General features: G+C 39.3%; 1 protein-coding gene and 1 non-coding gene across 2 annotated transcripts in view; one reads left to right on the top strand and one right to left on the bottom strand.

Moving 5' to 3' along the window:
* FOXP2 (forkhead box P2) overlaps positions 1–20,427 on the bottom strand; it is a 240,699-nt gene that overhangs the window by 24,213 nt on the left and 196,059 nt on the right. Inside the window, exons 13-15 of the mRNA XM_032221993.1 lie at positions 20,394–20,427; positions 18,718–18,787; positions 17,776–17,939 (exon numbers count right to left, since the gene is read on the bottom strand). The exon at positions 20,394–20,427 is cut by the window's right edge and continues 88 nt beyond it. Of these exons, the coding sequence (XP_032077884.1) occupies positions 17,776–17,939; positions 18,718–18,787; positions 20,394–20,427 (268 nt within the window). The remainder of the gene's footprint in view (positions 1–17,775; positions 17,940–18,717; positions 18,788–20,393) is intronic.
* Positions 5,212–5,318, top strand: LOC116511918. The gene has a single exon (XR_004255790.1). It is a non-coding gene; the product is annotated as a U6 spliceosomal RNA (small nuclear RNA).

Raw genomic sequence — 20,427 nt, 5'->3', positions numbered from 1 at the left:
CTGGGTGTCCTCCTGGATCCACAGCTGACATTAGAACACCATTTGTCAGCTGTGACCAGGGGGGCCTTTGCCCAGGTTTGCCTGGTGCACCAGTTGCGGCCCTATCTGGACCAGGAGGCACTTCGAATGATCACCCACGCCCTCGTCACCTCAAGACTGGATTACTGTAACACACTCTACATGGGGCTGCCCCTGAAGAGTGTCCGAAGACTACATCTGGTCCAGAATGCAGCCACACGAGCAATAATGGGTGTACCTAGTTACACCCATGTTACACCTATCCTCCGCGAGCTGCACTCATTTCCCATTGGTCTCCGGACCCGCTTCAAGGTGCTAGTCGTTACTTTTAAAGCCCTACATGGTATTGGACCTGGCTACCTGAGAGACCGCCTCCTGCCATTTACTTCCCAACGACCAATAAGATCACACAGGTTGGGCCTCCTCCGGGTGCTGTCGATTGGACAATGCCGGCTGGCGGCTCCCCGAGGGAGGGCCTTCTCTGTAGCTGCACCAGCCTTGTGGAACGAGCTACCTGCAGAGATCCAGACCTTCACCACTCTCCTGGTCTTCCGTAAAGCGACCAAGACCTGGCTGTTCTGGCAGGCCTGGGGCTGTTGATTAATTTCCAGCCCCACTTGATGGAATGGATGTTGTATTGATTTTAATTCTGTATTTTTTAAATATTTTAAATGTTTTTACTTGTTGTGAGCCACCCAGAATCCCTAGGGAGTGGGCGGCATACAAATCTTATTAAAGTTTAAAGTTTATTTGCTTCCGTAAATTTAGGCTGGGGTTTAAGACATTTTAAAATCACAAATTCACTGTTCACGATGAAGCTTCTCCTTACTCTCAGTTAATCTACTCTCACCTGTACACAAATATCTACATCCATGAATTACAGACAACATAACAACTACACAGAACACTAATGGAATTTCAGTATTGTTTTATTGCTATATATCATTACATTTTTTATTTCATTCTCTTCCATACCAATATCTGTTCGCATTCCATAGAATGCATGTGTATGCATGTACACATATCTGTATAATGTCTAAACAACAGCTCTTTTATTGGATCACATCATTGCTTATTAAAAATTTTCCACTCTTGTTATTATGGCACTTAGAGATTGATTCACACTTGCATATTTGTAATTTGGTTTTTCTTTTATATTTGATTGATAAATGAATTAATTCCATTGATGATGCTCTATGACTGAGGTGATGTGACAATATATGACGTGATTAGATCTGTGGATAGCATTCTCACATACATGAGACATCATTTGCTCTTTGAACCATTATGTTATGATGGTTTAAATCTATTCACACATGTGAGACTTTACATGATGTTGCAATTATTATCAAAGGGTGATTTTTTACATGTAACCTGAGGCTTCTTTTGGGGTCTGAATGCATTCCAGGGCTGGTTAATTTAGGAGTTTTCTTTAGAATTCATTGTTGTTAGGTTTTGTTTGGTTGGTTAGATTTTTTGGATGAAATTGTCTTTCAATTTGTTAGATTTTCATTAGAAGTAATTATAAATTTAACAATAACAATTAATATTCAGACAGTTAGAATCTAAGTTAGAGAATGGACATAAGATCTAAAAATTGTTCTGCCTTACAAACATACCCATTTGTAGATATTTAAAAGAGAATAAATGAAGTTTTCAATAAAATCATCCATGTATTTTGCTTCTATATATTGTAGATCTCACAAATCCCCAAGGATCCTGCAAACTTCAACAATCTATACTATGGGGATCTGACACTTCTCAGCATAAGACAGCTGCAGGCACTCTATAACTAGAGTGATCTTTTTGTTAAGAGGAAGTAGAGGAAGTAGAAAGAATTGTGCAACAAATAGAGGTTATATTATATAAAAAGAACATCAATGGTTTGATCAAAAGCATGTAACATTTAAGCAAGTAAAGAGGAAATGATAAAGGGTTGCAGTGGCTGCTGAGCGTAATAGCTTATAAAGCTAGAAAGATCAGAGGATTGATGAGTGGGAAAATAAAATACAAGAGGCTAGAGTTGAAAAGTAAAGGGAAACAATATAACCTGAAAAAGAATAGGAAAATATGTTTTGGGAAGTTGAGTGAGTGAGAATGTTATTTCTGAACATACCGTTCATTCAGAAAGTATTCAGACCCCCTTCACTTTTGTCAATGCTGCAGCCTGATTCTACACTTGTTGAAATTCATTTTTTCCTCATCAAACTACACTCAGTACCCCACTTTGTCTCCATAGAAGGCCTCACAGCTGAGGCCTTTTGCTGTAGCCTAGCAAAAGCCATGAGGTCAAAGGAACTGCCTGCAGAGCTCAGAGACAAGTTTATTTCAAAGCACAAACCTGGGAAAGGCTACAATAAAATTTCTGCTGAAGTGAAGGTTTCTAAGAGCACAGTGGCCTCCATAATTCTCAAATAGAAGACATTTGGCACAATCAGGACTCTTCCAAAAGATGGTCGCCCAGTCAAATTGAGCAATTGGGAAAGAGAAGCCAAGAACCTGATAGTCATGCTGACTGAGCTATAGAGATCCTGTGAAGAGATGGGATAAGTTCCAGAAGGACAACCATCACTGCAGCCCTTCACTCAGGGGTGGGTTTCAACCGATACAGACTGGTACGGCCGTACCGGATGGTGAAATTTAGCGTGCCTTCCCGTACCCGTTGGTGAGGAGGCCCCATATCCCCTCGTTTGCTCTTTCACTCACCCCACCCCACCCCATCATGCTGCCGAAAAGTTCTCAGAAGAAGAACCAGAAGAAGAAAGAACTGGTGAGTGGCGAGGTGGGGGTGGGGAGGATGTTAGGGAAGAGGGAAGAGGCAGGGTGGCTGGAAGATACTATAAGAACACACACTTCCGGCCCCTCTGCCTCTTCCCTCTTCCTGGATTCACTCAGACATTTTTAAAACTCGCAGCCTGTGCACACGCACACACTTCCAGCCCTTCTGCCTCTTCCCTCTTTCTGGTTCACTAAGACATTTTTAAAAGAATGGAAGAGTGTGTGCGTGTGCACAGGCTGTGAGTTCTTAAAACATCTTGTGTGTGCACAGTCTGTGAGTTTTATAAAACATCTGAGTGAATCCAGGAAGAGGGAAGAAGCTGAGGGGCTGGAAGTGTGTGTACTGTGCATAGGCTGTGGGTTTTAAAAATGTCTTCTGTGTGCACAGACTGTGAGTTTTTAAAACTTCGAGTGAATCCAGGAAGAGGCAGAGGGGCTGAAACGTGTGTGTAAGGTGGTCAGTAATGTTGATGACCGGCAAGGACAGCCATATTTCCTCTTTAAGTAGCTGTTTTATTGTTTTGTGTACTTATTTTATTCTTATTTAAGTAGTTAGTGCACAAAATAATAAATTTCCTTTTTTATATTTTCTTTTTGTAGGTTATTCTTTGGGGCAAAGAATTCAGTGACATCGACCTGGCCACTCCAACCCAGTCACATGATTGCCAAGCTACTCCTACACGGTCACATAACTGCTAAGCCACTCCCACCCATTCACAGGACTACCAAGCCACTCCCACCCAGTCACATGACCACCAAGGCACTCCCACAAAACAGGCCACACATACAGAATAGGTTCTAAAAAATTTGAAACAAGCTTGCACTCAATCCAGACAAGACCGAGTGGCTATTGATGTTGCCTCCCAAGGATAGTCCAGACATTCCACCTCTTAGCCTGGGGGGTGAAATTATACACCCCTCAGAGAGGGCCCCAATTTGGGTGTCTTCCTGGACCCGCAGCTGACGTTAGAACACCATCTGTCCTCCTGGACCCGCAGCTGACGTTAGAACACCATCTGTCAGCTGTGACCAGGGGGGCTTTGCCCAGGTTCGCCTGGTGCACCGGTTGCGGCCCTATCTGGACTGGGAGACACTTCAAATGGTCACTCATGCCCTCATCACCTCAAGACTGGATTACTGTAATGTGCTCTACATGGGGCTGCCCCTGAAGAGTGTTTGAAGACTGCAGTTGGTCCAGAATGCAGCCGCGCGAGCAATACTGTGTGTACCTAGATACATCCATGTTACACCCATCCATCCGCGAGCTGCACTGGCTTCCTATTGGTCTCCGAACGCGCTTCAATGTGCTAGTCGTTACTTTTAAAGCCCTACATGGTTTAGGACCTGGCTACCTGAGAGACTGCCTCCTGCCACATACCTCCTAACGACCAACAAGATCTCACAGGTTGGGCCTCCTACGGGTGCCGTCGACCGGACAATTCTGGCTGGCGGCCCCCCAGGGGAGGGCCTTCTCTGTAGCTGCACCGACCCTGTGGAACGATCTACCCGTAGAGATCCGGACCCTTACCACTCTCCCGGCCTTCCGTAAAGCCACTAAGACCTGGCTGTTCCGGCAGGCCTGGGGCTGTTGATCAATGTCCAGCCCTACTTAGACTGAATGGATGGTGTGTAATTTTAACAATTGTATTTTTTTACTTTTGAATTTTTAAATGCTTTTTTATCTGTCTGTAAGCCGCCCAGAGTCCCAAGGGAGTGGGCGGCATACAAATTTTATTAAATTGAAATTGAAATGCACCACTGCCTTCATTGATTTGGGTTTTATGGCAAAGTGGCTAGACAGAAGCCTCTCCTCAGTGCAAAACACATGAAAGCCCACTTGGAGTCTGCAAAAAAGCACCTGAAGGACTCTCAGACTGTGAAGAATAAGATTCGCTGGTCTGATGAAACCAAGATTGAACTATTTGGCCTCAATTCTAAATGTTATGTCTGGAGAAAACCAGTCACCACTCATCACCTGCCCAATATCATTCCAATAGTGAAGCATGGTGGTGGCAGTATCATGCTGTGGGGGTGTTTTTCAACAGCAGGAACTGGCAGACTGGACAGGATTGAGGGAGTGAAGGGATATCCTCAATAAAAACCGGTCCCACAGCACTCAGGACTTCAAACTGGGCTGAAAGTTCACTTTCTAACATGACAACAATCCTAAGCACCAGCCTGGACAATACAGGAGAGGCTTAGGAACAACTCTGTGAATGTCCTCGAATGGCACAACCAGAGCCCTGACTTGGACCCTATTGACAACTTTGGAGGGACCTGAAAATGGCTGTCTACCAACAGTCACCATTCAACCTGATTGAGCTTGAGAGGATTTGCAAAGAAGTATGGCAGAAAATCCTCCAGTCCAGGTCTGCAAAGCTTGTCACGTCATACACAAAAAGACTCCAGGCTATAGTGCTCGCTTCGGCAGCACATATACTAAAATTGGAATGATACAGAGAAGATTAGCATGGTCCCTGCGCAAGGATGACACGCAAATTCATGAAGCGTTCCATATTTTTTTTTTAAAAAAAAGACTCCAAGCTATAATTGCTGCCAAAGGTGCTTCAACAAAGTACTGAGTGAAGTGTTTGAATACTTATGCTAATGTGATATTTCAGTTTTTTCTTTTTAATAAATTTACAGACATTTTTAAAATTCTGTTTTCACTTTGTCATTATGGGATACTGAGTGTAGATTAATGACAACAAATTGAATTTCAACACCTGTAGAATCAGGCTGCAGCATAATAAAATTGACAAAAGTGAAGGGGGTCTGAATATTTTCTGAATGCACTGTATGTTTCACAGTCGAAGAAATATTTTCATTTTAACCCACCCATCCCCAATTATTTCTCTTTCTAGTACTCTATGTCTGAAGCAGAGATTCTCCCTCTGTTCACAAATACACTCACTCACTTTAGCAACCATACAGGTCTTTAAGAGCAATCTTTAAAGAGGAAATGCATCAAGAAGGTAGAATGCTACCTTTTTGTTCATTATGCCTGTCAATTTGAAATGGTAGGTGGTGTTCACTTGGACAGACAGAGCCGACATATAAATCGGATAATAGAAAACATTAAACAAAAGTTTAGCATTTTATGAAGCCTGCTTGTAGCAATCCTCTATCTTAAACCAAACTGAACAAGAAAGCATATACAACACATTACTCTATTGATAGTGTTTCAATCATTGCTTTGCCCTTTAAAGATTACAGAATTAAATACGGCAGCATTTTAAATCTGTTCATATATTACCTCTGTAGGATTAAATGGTACTGGGCATGAGGAATTTCAAAAATGCTGTAAGCACCAGTAGCATCATTGACTCAATTAAATGATTTTCAATCATTCTCCCAAAGCTTGGTAGACCTCTAAGTGTTTGATTTATTTTATAACATTCAATCTCCAAATCTCACCTAGTGAACAAGAACTTTGCACTACAGAAGCTTTTTACACTAGAACAAACCTCCAAAGTAAATTCAGAAGCATCATGAGATGGGACAAAAAGCAGAAATACAAAAATGCAAACGGGAGGACAGGCATGATATAAAGTTTAAAATACAAGGGAATGAAAGAGATGGAAATTGAAATGATAGATAACCTACTGTAAGTAATGTGAAAGCATAACAGTAGGGGACTGGAATAATCAGATATGGAACAATTTGACAATAGACTGGTTTCAAACTGAAGCACCTCAAAAAGACCTTAAGAGCAGAATAATTACACATCTCTTTAGAAATAAAATTTAAAGAAAAAAAAGTTTGAAAACATAAAAAGCCTGATGTTTATGCTGATCAAATTGCAAGAAAAAAGGATGGATTCAAAAGTTGGAATTGTAAAGAAGGTACAGGTTAAGAAAAATGACTGAATACAAAAGGTAGAAAAATGATTTAAAGTATGCAAAGCAAGATCTTTCTTGCCTTGAGTAGAAATAGAAGAGGAATGACTGTTAGAATTCGCATCTTTTCCCTTTATTTTCCATCTTTCTTTTCCCACCCATTTTATCAACTCCCAGTTTCCTTTTCTGTAGCAAACATGCATACACAGCTGTCACAAGAGACTGAAGCTAAAATAAAGCAGAATATAAGTGTTCTATATGGCACTGAGTGATACATGGCAATCAGGAATACTTTCAGAAAACAGTTCACTATTGTTTTCTGGGTCAGTACCCTGGGAGTTAAGAAAATAGTGATCAAACCTCTGTGTACTAAAACACACTCTGGAATAACCTTTCACCAACTCTCTTCTGTCTTTGGTGAATGAATAATATATCTATGACAGATTGTTCTACCTCACAAACTGTTTTAGTTTACAAAATATGTAAATAACATCAAAAGCCAAGTAAACGGTCAAAGTGTGAGAAGGACTTGTCATTTGGCTAATATATAAGATATTCTAGATGAGCATTGTACAAGGATTATGAGAAAGGACCAAAGAAAAGCACCTTCATTTAGCAATCAGTTTAAACCTCAGTTTCTCCAAAGAGAAATGGAGAGTTGGCAGCATAGTACTAGAGAAATATTTATTTGAAGATTTTGGAATTCAATAAAAGTTATGTTCCTTTAGTAAGTATTTTTTAGTTTTGTCCACACAGTTTTTCACCACATAGACACCAGCTCACACAATACACCCAGAGCAGTAAGCATACAATTATTTCAAACTTTTAGAACAAAATTAAAACAATTTTTTTGTGAGAGGAACACAAATTGTGGCTAAGTACATAGAGGAAAAAGGCAAGTTGTACAAGTGGAGAGCACAACTCAGGAATTCAAGGGATGACAGCTTTAACAAACATACTAACTCATAGAGAAACTGCTTCATTCATTGCTGCTGTTATCAGTACAGTCTAAAGAACTAAAGGTTAATATGAATCCAACTAGACTCAAAAGTAAGGTGACCAGACATCCCGATTTCGGTGGGACAGTTACGATTTCTAACAATTTGTCCCGTGCCCTGGGGCGTTTTAAAAAAGTCCCGATTTTCTGGCTTCATGTTGAAAGCCCAGTGGATTTGCTTAAAAAATCCTAACCGGGGCAAGACAAAAGACACTTTGTCTAAACCCTCTCTCTGTCTCAGTACTTTCATTGAAGATATTAAAGCAACAAAACGGACCTCCCCCCCGCTCTTTTACTTCATTTTATAAGAAAAAATGGCCCAGTACCATAGAGCTCCAGGAAATACTTGGCTAGAGAAGTCGCGAGTGTTCCTTCATGGATTTTCCAGAGGGGAGGGGCACAGAGGTTGGAGGTCAGCTTGTGTGGGAAAAATGGTGGCAAAGTTTCTTTGAAAAACATTTCCCTGGCTAATTTCACCATTTTAATTTGCTCAGTTCTTTGTATTAACATCTACATCATTCTGGATTGACTTGGAGTGCTCACTTGTGCCTGCTGGTAAGTGAGCTGGGTTTTTTTCTTTTATTTTTTTAATGTATTTTAAAATAATATTTTATTTATTGTGCATAGGATTTTTTAAAATAGTTTTATTCTGTGTGGATTCTTTTTTTAAATTGTCTTAGACTATTTAAAAAAGATTCTATCCAAAATAAATTGAAGTGAAACCATTTGCATAGAATTTTTTTAAATAGTTTTACTTAAATTTATTATGTGTGGAATAGTTTGAAATGTTTTACTTCAATTTATTCTGTGTGGATTTTTTTTTTTTATATTGTCATAGACTATTTAAAAAAATATTCTATCCAAAATACAAAATACCAGCTACAGTTATTCACTTAAGAACTGTGGCAAGAAAGGTGGTATAGTGACCAAAGTTACAATGGCATTGAAAAAAGTGACTGACTACCATTTTTCACACTTAGTGACCATTTTCACACTTAGCGACCTTTGCAGCATCCTCATGGTCATGCGATCAAAATTTTGATGTTTGGCAACAGATTTGTATTTATGATGGCTTCATGTAATTGTTTTTGTGACCTTTTGACAAAGTCAAATGGGGAAACCAGATTCACTTATGTTACTATCTTATCAGCTGTAGTTATTCACTTAAGAACTGTGGCAAGAAAGGTGGTATAATGGGTTTAGTGACCAAAGTTACAATGGCATTGAAAAAAGTGACTGATGACCATTTTCACACTTAGTGACCAATTTCACACTTAGCGACCTTTGCAGCATCCTCATGGTCATGCGATCAAAATTTTGATGTTTGGCAACAGTTACAATTTATATTTGTAAATTGTAGTTATGTTGAAATAAAAAAAATATTACAATAATATTTTTGCGTTATATGAAAAATTTTGTTGCTCCGTATAAAATTTTTAATCAAGACCCCCCCCCCCCCCACGGTCAAAGGTGTCCCTCTTTACCAATCTGAAAATCTGGTCACCCTACTCAAGAGACCAGTCTGTACATATTTTCAAAGAAAACTTTGCAAACTACAGGTTTAGGGGTTGTGTGTGTGTGTGTGTGTGTGTGTGTTTTTGTAAACTACCAAGATATAAAGAATTCAGATTCACATGGTATTCCTATTAGCATACCATGTGAATCACAATTCCTTATATTTTGCTATCTTATAAAAAATTCTGAGAGGAATACAAAGTCATGTGTGCAGGAAATATTCTAAGTCAGTCATATTTTATCTGAGTACATGTGGTATGAGGGCTAATAATAGCTTTAATTGCAATTAGAAAATCAATGCATTGGCTTGAATCCCAGTGTAAATAAAATTGCTTTGTAGAATAAAATTTATTAGGAGTTTCAAGTTATTTTTTATGTTTATTTATATTTAAGCACTGCTGATTCCAAAATAACTCACATGTAGAGTTATTATTATGGTTTGTGACACAATCAGACAGATGTTCATACTGGATAGCTTCTCTTCCTATCACATTGAATGCTTAGTTTACTTGGTTCTTTCTGTAAAGTAGTTTATTTCTAGAATGGAAATTAATGGCATAATTATGGATTTAGATATAAATGTACAATTCTGTAATATGGAAAAACTTTTCTGCATAACTTATAGAACAATGTATTGCACATGGCACATGTGGTAGCAACAGCAATAGCTGTCAGATCCCTAAAAGTGATACTGCCATTCAGTTGGGAGGAGGGGAGCCTTGGAGTGAAATCATTAGCTACATCTGAAACAACTGAGTTTTACAACTTTACAACTGGTTTCCTGTCACCAGGAGACTGAAGGTCCCAACATCTCTGGAGGGATGTTTATGGTAGCCATGTGGGATATATAACTTTGATGTCTAACTTGAGATAGCCATGGGAACGTGTGCTTTATTGACTCACAGGCAGAAGAGTTAAGGAAGCATCTTCACACTTGTGAATTGATCAGAATCTGCAATCGGACAAAGGGGAGGGGTCATTATCAGCTTAATCCCATTTGCATGGCCTAAAGGTTTTCAGATGCTGCTTTACTTCTAATTGTTTCCATCCTGCTTGATTAAAGGTTCCTTTTGAAATAATCCATTTCAAGAGTCTTTACGTTCTCAAGTTAGGAGAGGAGCCATTACATAAAGCAGCATCTCTCTGTAAATTGGTCAACCAGGAGAGAAACATTTTTACTCTACCGAGGGGACCCAGCAAACAATGTCTGAGCATAACAGTGAACAAGGGGAAACTGACTGCTGGAGGGAGATGGAAACCCCTCCACAACCAGAGACCTGCTCCTTGTATCCTGGCGGAGAGAACGGAGTGAGCTTGGAGGACCCCAAAAAGCCCCATTGGTCAATCGGAATCAGGACGAAAGGGAAGGGAAGACCAGGGGAGTCACTCTTACCCGAGATAGCTGAAAACCAGGGTGGAAATTGGAGTTAGAAGCCCCCTCTGACCAGGAGGAGCTAAATGAAGGCCCTCTGAGAGAGGATTTTCTGAAGAGGCATGTAACCCAGTTTGTGATGGAAATTTTGGAAAATCTCAACATCCTGGGGGAGCGGACCGGCAACCAAAAAGCATTGGAAGGGCAGCAAACGGGGGTGACGCCAGGGGAACTAACCCCCCTCTGGTCTCTGCTGATCAAGCTGATGGCACAGCAGCAACAGCTAGGAACCCAGAAACTAGGAACCCAGAAAACCCTCCCCACCTAGTTGGTGCATGGGTGGCGCATGGCCACTCCGAACCAACTCTGAAATCTGCAGTTAGAAAGGAAAACTCCTTCCCTGGGGGTAAAATTTGATGGGAACCCGAAAAAAATGGGATTCTTTGTGGCACATGTGCTCACCTACATGCAAGCATATGGGTGTGATTTTCGAGCCCGAGTACAAGTGGTCACCCTAGCCCTGGAAGGAGCTGCTGCCAGATGGATGGTGACTTTACATGATGCCGATGCACTAGAATTGCGGGACTTTGATTGGTTCATGATAGCCCTATGACGACGGTTTGAGGACCCCCTCACAGACCGCAAAGCACACAAGCACATTAAAGTTGTGAAGTAGGGATGCCGGCCAGTGGCAGAGTATACTGAAGAATTCCGAGACCTGGCATGTCATGTGAACTGGCCAGACGATATCCTGGTAAGCTGGTTCAAGGATGGGCTGAGTGATGACCTCTACAATGCTTGTGTGGCCCGAGGTGCCCCAATCCATCTACATGAGTGGTATCTTATTGCTGAGGAGGCAGAGATCGACATGGCCAGAAATCAGTACCAAGCAGGACGAATGTGGAAGATATCCCCACCCCAATGGAAACAAGAACCTTTTAAACCGCAAACAACACCTTCTCCAAAATCCTTAGTCTGTTTCAAGTGTGGAAAAGAGGGGCACTGAGTTGCAGAATGCCGTTCTCAGGCACTAGTTAAGAAACCAGATCGCCCATTGGGGGGAAAACCTACGAAACCTGGCCAGTGCGGAAAGGAGATGGCCCTGAGGAGCAGGGAGACCGTAGAATTCCCCCCTTCCTTCTTTGAGGAGGAAACCCCGGCTTTGCAGCAGGAAGAACCATACTCATCTGGAAGCGATCCAGAGGTTGAACCAATAGTAAGCAAATCAATTAAACCACTTACCTTGCCCCTGAGACTATTTATTCCCAACTGGGAGACGGGGATGAAAATCTCAGCTTTAGTGGACTCGGGGTGCACCCACTGTTTGATCAGCCCAACCCTGGTAAGGAAGTTGAGGATTAATGTAAGGAAACTAAAAAGCCCCATAGCTTTTTGCCAACTAGATGGGTAAATAGCAGGGGGAGAGCCAGCTTCATTTGCCACTGAGCCACTACAGATAGGCATCGGAAACCACAAGGAAATGCTTACATTTATAGTGGTGCCTGGCATAGAATGGTTCTGGGTCTTTCATGGCTGAAAAAATGGAACCCCAAAATTAATTGGAAGCAAGGGACCATAAGAGTGCAGATGCACGTGACTTTTGCTGAGAATCCAGACAGACAAACTGAGGGGGCAGAGCACCTAGAAACAGCAATGCCTGCTTACACTATGCCAACACGGGACATACCCAATGAATCTAAGGACTTGGTGGAGGTTTTTAGTGAAAAAGCATCTGATGAGCTTCCACCCCACAGCTCCACTGACTGTGCGATAGAAATCCTACCCGGAGCCAAACTCCCTAAACCCAAGTTGTATAGCATGTCTCCAAGGGAGCTGGAAGAACTGAAGGCATTCATTGAAAAAAAACTAGCAGGGGGTTTCATTGAACCAGCCGGACCAAAAGTTGCAGCCCCGGTGTTGTTTAGAGAGAAAAAGATGGCTCCAAATGCTTACGTGTTGATTTTAGAAATTTAAATTCAATCAGTATGGCAAATGTATATCCCCTCCCGCTCATGAAGGATATGCTAGCACACCTAGCCAAAGGGAGAATTTTTTCAAAGATGGATTTAAGGGAAGCATACTACCGTATCAAGATTAAGGAAGGAGATGAATGGAAAATGGTATTTAACACCCCTCTTGGATGCTATCAATTCAAAAGTGCTACCATTTGGGCTACAAGGGGCTCCTGCAGTATTTATGCAATTAATAAATGAAGTGTTGCGGGAGCATCTATATAAGGGCTGCATAGTCTATATTGATGACATTTTATTATATTCTGAGACCAAGGCAGAACATGTAAAACTAGTCTGGGCGGTTCTGAACAAACTTCGCTCTGCAAAACTTTATGCTAAACTCTCCAAATGCAAAAAATTGATTACTTAGGATACCGCATTTCACACCAGGGCATAGAAATGGATCCTTCAAAAGTGCAATTGGTACTTGACTGGGAACCACCCAGAACATGCAAACAGTTGCAAAGCTTCATGGGATTTGCAAAGTTTTACTGGCAGTGTATCCCCGTTTTCGCCCAAATTGCTCTCTTAAAAACGAAGGGGGAGGGAAACCTGAAACCGAAGCAGCCTTTGAACTGGACAATGGAATGCCAAGTGGCATTTGAAAAACTTAAAAGGCGGTTTTCCGGAGAATCGATCCGAAAGTACCCAGACACAGAGAAACCATTTGTCATACAAGCAGATGCTAACGATGTGGCAATAGGAGCCATCTTACTTCAGAAAAATGAGGAAGACCAATTACAAGCATGTGCTTACACATCCAAAAAAAATGAATGAATCTGAGCAAAGGTGGGCCATTTGGGAGAAAGAGGCTTATGCAGTTCGATGGGCTCTTTTAACCTGGAGACATTTCCTAGAGGGGAGTAAGATCCCTTTTGAAGTCTGGACAGATCATAAAAATGTAGAAGCCCTAAAGACCCCAAGGAAACTCTCTCCAAAAGAAGTACGATGGGTTCAGTACTTTAAAAGTTTTGAATTTACGCTCAGATACCTCCCGGGGGGAACATTTCCTGGCAGATGCACTATCCAGGAAACTGCAATACAATAGTATAAAGCCAAACATAATCAAACCCATGATACAAGACAATAAACTAGCTGCTAGAGTAACCACCAGATCCCAGGGAAAACGAGATACTCTGGAGGACAATGACACCACCCAAACTTTTAAACAAGCTTTAACCACTGATGGAGGGTTTTAGAGCCGCAAAGACAGTTGTCTGATGAAAAATAACCTAGCTTGGGTGGGAGGGAAGTTGTATGTTCCAGCCAGCCAAAGACTGTACTCAATGGAAAAGTGCCACGACTCCAAAATAGCAGGACACTTTGGTTTTGTAAAAACTTTACATCTAATTAAAAGGCAATTTTGGTGGCCATCACTAATAAAGGACATAGAGAGCTATGTAGCCAGCTATCCAATTTGTGCGGCAGCCAAAAGACGCCAAGGCAAAATGCCAGGACTGTTACAGAAGGTAGCCGAGCCCTCAGCACCCTGGAAGGAGATAGCTATGGATTTTATTGTCAAACTACCAGAAAGTGCAGAGAATACTGTCATTTGGGTCATAACAGACTTGTTTTCAAAACAGACACATTTTATACCATGCCAAAAGATCCTAAGTGCCAAAAGTCTAGCCAAGTTATTCCTGATACACATTTATCGCCTTCATGGAGCGCCGCAGAGAATCATCTCCAACTGAGGGGTCCGCAGAGAATCATCTCTAACTTTGAGGGCTCAAAGTTTTGGGGGGCATTCTTAAACTTACTGGGCACCCCCAAGGACTGAGCTCCAGTGACCATCCTTGTACCAATGGTTAAACTGAAAATCAGAACATGGTTCTAGAACAATACCTAAGATGTTTTATTAATTTTTAACAGGATAACTGGGTTGATCTTTTACCTTTTGCAGAAGTGGTCTTCAATAACACTGTGCACTCAAGCACTGGTTTCACCCCTTTTAGAGTAGCAACAGGCCAGGATTTCAACCCCATGCCTGAACTACCCATAGAGGAACCCACCATCCCCTCATTAAAAGAATGGATAGACAACCTACGAAACACATGGCCAGTGGTTAGATTAGCTTTACAGGAAGCTAGAGAGGCTTTCAAAACTCAAGCTGACAAAAAAAGAGTAGATCCCAAATCCTTCCATGTTGGAGATAGAGTATACCTATCGACAAAATTCCTGAAGTCGTTGCAACCATCAAAGAAATTAGGGCCACATTTCATCGGACCTTTCCCGATCACCAAAGTTATCAACCCAGTAACAGTAGAATTACTCCTGCCAAAGACACTCAGGAAAGTCCATCCAGTGTTTCATATTAGTTTACTCAAACCAGAAGTAATGTCACAACTCAGACCACATGCACCTACACTTCCTGTTCCTATCATGATAGAAGGTGAACAACATTTTGAAATTAAGGAAATCCTGGACTCTAGGACCCACAGGGGGAAAACCCAATACTTAGTTGCTTGGAAGCATTTACCTTCAGCCCAAAATGAATGGGTAGAGAAACATCACGCTAGGGCCCCTGCCCTATTGAAAAAATTTCACTCCCAATACCCTGACAAACCTTGTTAAAATACCATGATGCAATTTCTTTTCCTATTTTTTTCACAGGTGAATCTCTCCTTTTTCTAAAAAACGGCAGCATGTCAGATCCCTAAAAGTGATACTGCCATTCAATTGGGAGGAGGGGAGCCTCAGAGTTAAATCATTAGCTACATCTGAAACAACTGAGTTTTACAACTTTAAAACTGGTTTCCTGTCACCGGGAGACTGAAGGTCCCACCAACTCTGGAGGGATGTTTATGGTAGCCATGTGGGGTATATAACTTTGATGTCTAACTAGAGATAGCCATGGGAACATGTGTTTTATTGACTCCCAGGGCAGAAGAATTAAGGAAGCATCTTCAAACTTGTGTATTGGTCAGAATCTGCATTCGAACAAAGGGGAGGGGTCATTATCAGATTAATCCCATTTGCATGGCCTAAAGATTTTCAGATGCTGCTTTGCTTCTAATGGTTTCCATCCTGCTTGATTAAAGGTTCCTTTTGAAATAATCCGTTTCAAGAGTCTTTACTTTCTCAAGTTAGGAGAGGAGCCATTACAAATAGCACTCAGACTTACATACTGCTTCACAGTGCTTTACAGTCCTCTCTAAGTGGTTTACAGAGTCAGCATATTGCCCCCAACAAACCTGGTCCTCATTTGACTGATCTCGGAAGGATGGAAGGCTGCGTAAACATTGAGCCAGTGAGAATCAAACTGCAGGCAGCAGAAGTAGTCTGCAGTATTTCATTCTAGCCACTTTGTACATATTAATATTATATAGAAAAAATGAAAACATAAATAGATGTGCTTCATTGTAAGTGAAATAAGTAGGCAAATGATTTAAGTCCTGTTTGCTCATTACATTTTTATTTACTTAGTATTTTAGGAAGAAAGAGAGCATTAATACACTCAGATGATTATTAAAAGTAAAATGCTTCAAGCTACTGATTGCGTGGTTGATTGTACACGTTGCTCTGGTGGCTCACTTTACCTGTTTCATAGCACTGCCATTCTCAAGAGCTTCTTGTCATGTTTTTTTCTACTTCAAGTTTTATTACTTCTTTGGTATTATTAAATATAACTAAAGATGCTTCCAAAACACAAATTCTTCCACGGACAGGGGGAGAGGGAATTAGTGGTTTGGAATTCAATAAAGCATATTAACATTCTCTCTCATTCTTTGTGCACACTAATTTTATTTATTTGTCTAAGATGATACAATATATGTGGTAATGAATGAGATAGATCATCTTAAAGGTGTAAAATATATCTGTTAAATTAATGTATTTACTTATACAAAATGGCAAATCAGGAAACAAGATATAAAATTTAAAATCTCTAAAGGCATATGAAAATATACACAATGAAAATTTAAGGAATATAGCGGCTTGCAATTATGATTTTAGCATTGCACATATAATAAATGTTGAACATAGCATGCTAAAGATAAAATAAATAATAAAAAGAATTGAAGTACATTTTAAATACAATATTATTATTGTTAACTGTGAACATAATTGCATATTTAAAAATAAATAAACCTATAGCAAATGTATATCTATGTCTACCTAGATGTCATAGCACTAATTAATATAAAAATTACCAGGAAATCATTACCCCCAAGGACTGTGTTTTGCTATTTACTAAACAAGATACTGCTACTTTTGACACTCATGATTAAGGAAAGATATTTCTTAGGCTTTAATAGACATTCCTGAAATCCACGATACATCAATATTTAATAGTACCACTCTCTGAGCTCCATTAAAAAGATGGTAAGGAAAGATTTTAGAGTAATTAATGATATAGTTGGCTCCTAAATATTAATAGGAATTGTAGTCTTGCATAAAATTTAACATAGAAACCTTGCCAATACTGACGCACCAGTAATTAAAGTTGAATATGCAATTAAAGTGATTTACTGAGTTATAAGAAGGTAAAATACTTATACTTTATTAGTTTCTATGTAAACTTGATGTAATGGTTAAACTTTCTATTGTATGTTTTTTTTAATAGTATTTCGGTAACAGTCCATACATATACTAGACCTGAAAATACAATTAAAGTATTTTTGATTGGAATTCTTTTGCTAATTTACAAATTTAACTCATGAAAAGAATCTGCGTTTGAAAAAAATGAAGTTGTATTATCATGCAATGAATAAGAAGCATTTGCCCAAGGGAAATCTTAAGCATGCATGGAAGCATCAATTCCAGTACTTCCCAAACCTTAAATCTGCTTATCAGAAAATCTTATTGAACTTTGAGTAATTGTTTTCTTCAGCACAGTTGTAACTTCAAATGGTCGCTGAACGAATGGTTGTAACTCAAGGACTATAGGTATCGTAAAATCAATATCACTGAATGAACTTTATGTCATTTCAACAAATTACCATTGGAGATTTCAGCTGTTTTCATCTTAAAAGGAATAACTTGGAAGATTTTCAAATGTATTTTACAGGTGGCCATCTTTAAATTAATTAAAATGTCTTTGTTGTGCTGGTAAAGGGTTCCTGTGTAATTATACAAAGAAAAACCACTTTTACCTAATTTGGGGTAATTTAATGAGGTTTGGGAAGCACTGGCTTGTTCCCTAGGCCAGTTTCTGAACAGCCTTACCTGTTCTGGACAAATTATTAAGCAAGGCAGTACTTTTTGATTTTTTCCCCTATACTGGAAGATGCTAGGAGTACTTACATGTGAGGCTGTGGAGAACAGCCTGGACTGCTATTTCCATTGCTGTCAATGTGCTCCAAGGAACCGTTGAGATCTTCATGGACTGCTTGTAGTAAACCACTGGATGCGTTGTTTATTAATCCAGGATTACCAAGCAAAGGTAAACTACTTTCTGCCAATGCAGCCTAGCAGTGTGGAGATGATATAGCATTCTTAGGATGCTTAATACATACTGAGGTACATACAAGTAAACAAATGTCTAGAGAAAAAATTATTCTGTTTTTTTCTGTATCTCAGAAAATACACACACACACACACACACACACACACACACACACACACACACACATTTAGCACTGCTGGATGGAACTACTAAATATGTTTTGACACTGATATGCACCATGTCTTCTGCCTTCAAACTCTGACTTTAAAATGCACTAATCTTAAATCTTATGCCCTAACATGTAGGTACATTTTGTTTCTGTTGCCAGCCTGTATAAAAAATAAAATAAAAAATGACCAGAACTTAACTCAAAAGGAACGAATTCTGACGTTTGCCTTTTCTGCATGAAAATTATATTTTACAATTAAACTTTAAAGTTTTTGCTATGAGCACCATGTTCTCGAACACTATGTTATGAAATCATTCTTGACAGCCTGGATAAATATTAATGCATATTCACATGCATTTGCAAAAGCTTCTATCAATCTAGCATTTGAAATAAAACAGAGTGTTCCAGATTTTGCCACAGGGTGTCCTTCTTGCTTCTTTACATCAAAATGAAGAGAATTAGAACAGGTACTTCTTGCTGTGCTAGGTAATACAACTTCTTTGGGAGATTAACCCACCTATTAATAATGCCCTAAATGCCCAACTAACATTAACATAGACAGTTATCTTTCATACAAGAAACAATGCAAGCAGAAGGACATATAAAAGAAATGAATGGTTTAATGATTTACCTGTAAGCTTGCATTAAGTGCTGCTCCATAGCCTAAACTGGTGGGTATGTTTTTCACTAATGGTGGGCTTCTGAAAATAAAACAATTTTTCAAAGAAAAATTTATTCATTAAACAGAGAACAGAAAGAAATGATAGAGCATGGGAATACAACAATTTTTACATCAAAGATTGATTGAATTTCAACTAATTATTCAGTACATTTATTAATCTGCAATAATTAATCAATATTAAAGTATTAAGTGATCCATTGTCATTGGACTCACAGGGTAGTCCTATAGAAAAGTCCAGTGAAAAAAGGATGTTGTGAACAGTGCATGGATTCACCATTGTTAAACAGAATTAACATGAACTCATTTATTTATCTGCTAGTAAAGGTCTCATCTTCTCCCATTAACTCAAGTGAAATTTATACCCCTTTCTCCTCTGATTCATCTACAAATAAACTAAAAGACGTGCACCAAAATCCTCTTTTTACAAATCTGCCTTGTGAAGTAAATTGGACTAAAAGGAAGTAATTGGCCCCACATTATTCAGTGAGTTTCTGTGGCTGAGAGTGGAGCTTCCTTGTTCCCGAACAACACCTTAACCACTACTCTATTTCTGACATAGAGGCATATGTTGATAATAGTTTCACTTGGCTAAAAATATCTAACTGTAGTTATCGATGAAAATATCAAGGGATTTATTTTCTTTTTTTCAAAAGAAAAAAAGAATTTCCCCCCTCAATGGCCTAGCTCTTCTACATATCTACACAAGCTGTCTATAGATTGTAAATTTAATTATGATATGTCAAATTAATGTAATGAATAGAAGTTTCTACATTTATGATGAAAAAAAATACACTGTGCAAATATTATTCTGTAAGATCTTTCTATAAATATTGCCCACAAAAAGAATGTAATTTTGTGATTAATAACTTATGGTTTAAAATAAACATTTAAAATTTTGTTTATTAGAATTATTTGCTGCCTGTCTCACCTCCTCGGCAGCTTACAACATTAAAAGCAATAAAACTATAAAAAAATAAATACTTCTAAGAACAAAAAAATAGAATTATATTCCACAGTAACATTACAATTAAAACAAGGGGAGGTGGAATTTTCTCTTATTCTATCAACCACCTCCAGTGCGATGCTCCTCTGTTGGGCCCCAAGCCAACTGAAAAAAGCAAGTTTTCTTGAATGACTTCTGACTTTTGTCAAATGTTTAGTGTAAAAAGAAGCCAATATCAAGAGCTAATACATAGGAAATACATGTCCTGTGAGGCAATTTTAATATAGGGAAAATTCATTTCTAACAAATGGATTTAAAATAATAAAGCTATGAAAAAATCCTCCATGCACGTTGAAAATAAGAGGTTCCTACAAAGTAAAACAATTTTCTTTAAACCCAAGCTATGTGGCATATTCTAGTTGCAATTTCACGTAAACGGGAATAAGCCTAGCTGAACTAAATAGATTTTCAAGTAAATCAGCCCAGGATTTTGCTGGAGAAGCACAGTAAAGATGATCTGGAAAAATCTAGTGAGAATTTGCACTAGATCGAAGTAGCAACATAACCATATGTTTGAGTGTCGAAGTTATGACATTCATATGCACCATTTGGAATGAAGCATAACAAAACTATTCAGCTGAAAAACAAAAGGGGAGGCCCGTCTTCCAAACCTCTCACATACCCTGTTATCTTTTGTGACCTTCTCTTCTGATACT

The sequence above is a fragment of the Thamnophis elegans genome, chromosome 7 (assembly GCF_009769535.1).
Source record: "Thamnophis elegans isolate rThaEle1 chromosome 7, rThaEle1.pri, whole genome shotgun sequence".
In the NCBI taxonomy this organism is placed as follows: domain Eukaryota; kingdom Metazoa; phylum Chordata; class Lepidosauria; order Squamata; family Colubridae; genus Thamnophis; species Thamnophis elegans.
This window is presented reverse-complemented; position numbering and strand designations above follow the sequence as displayed.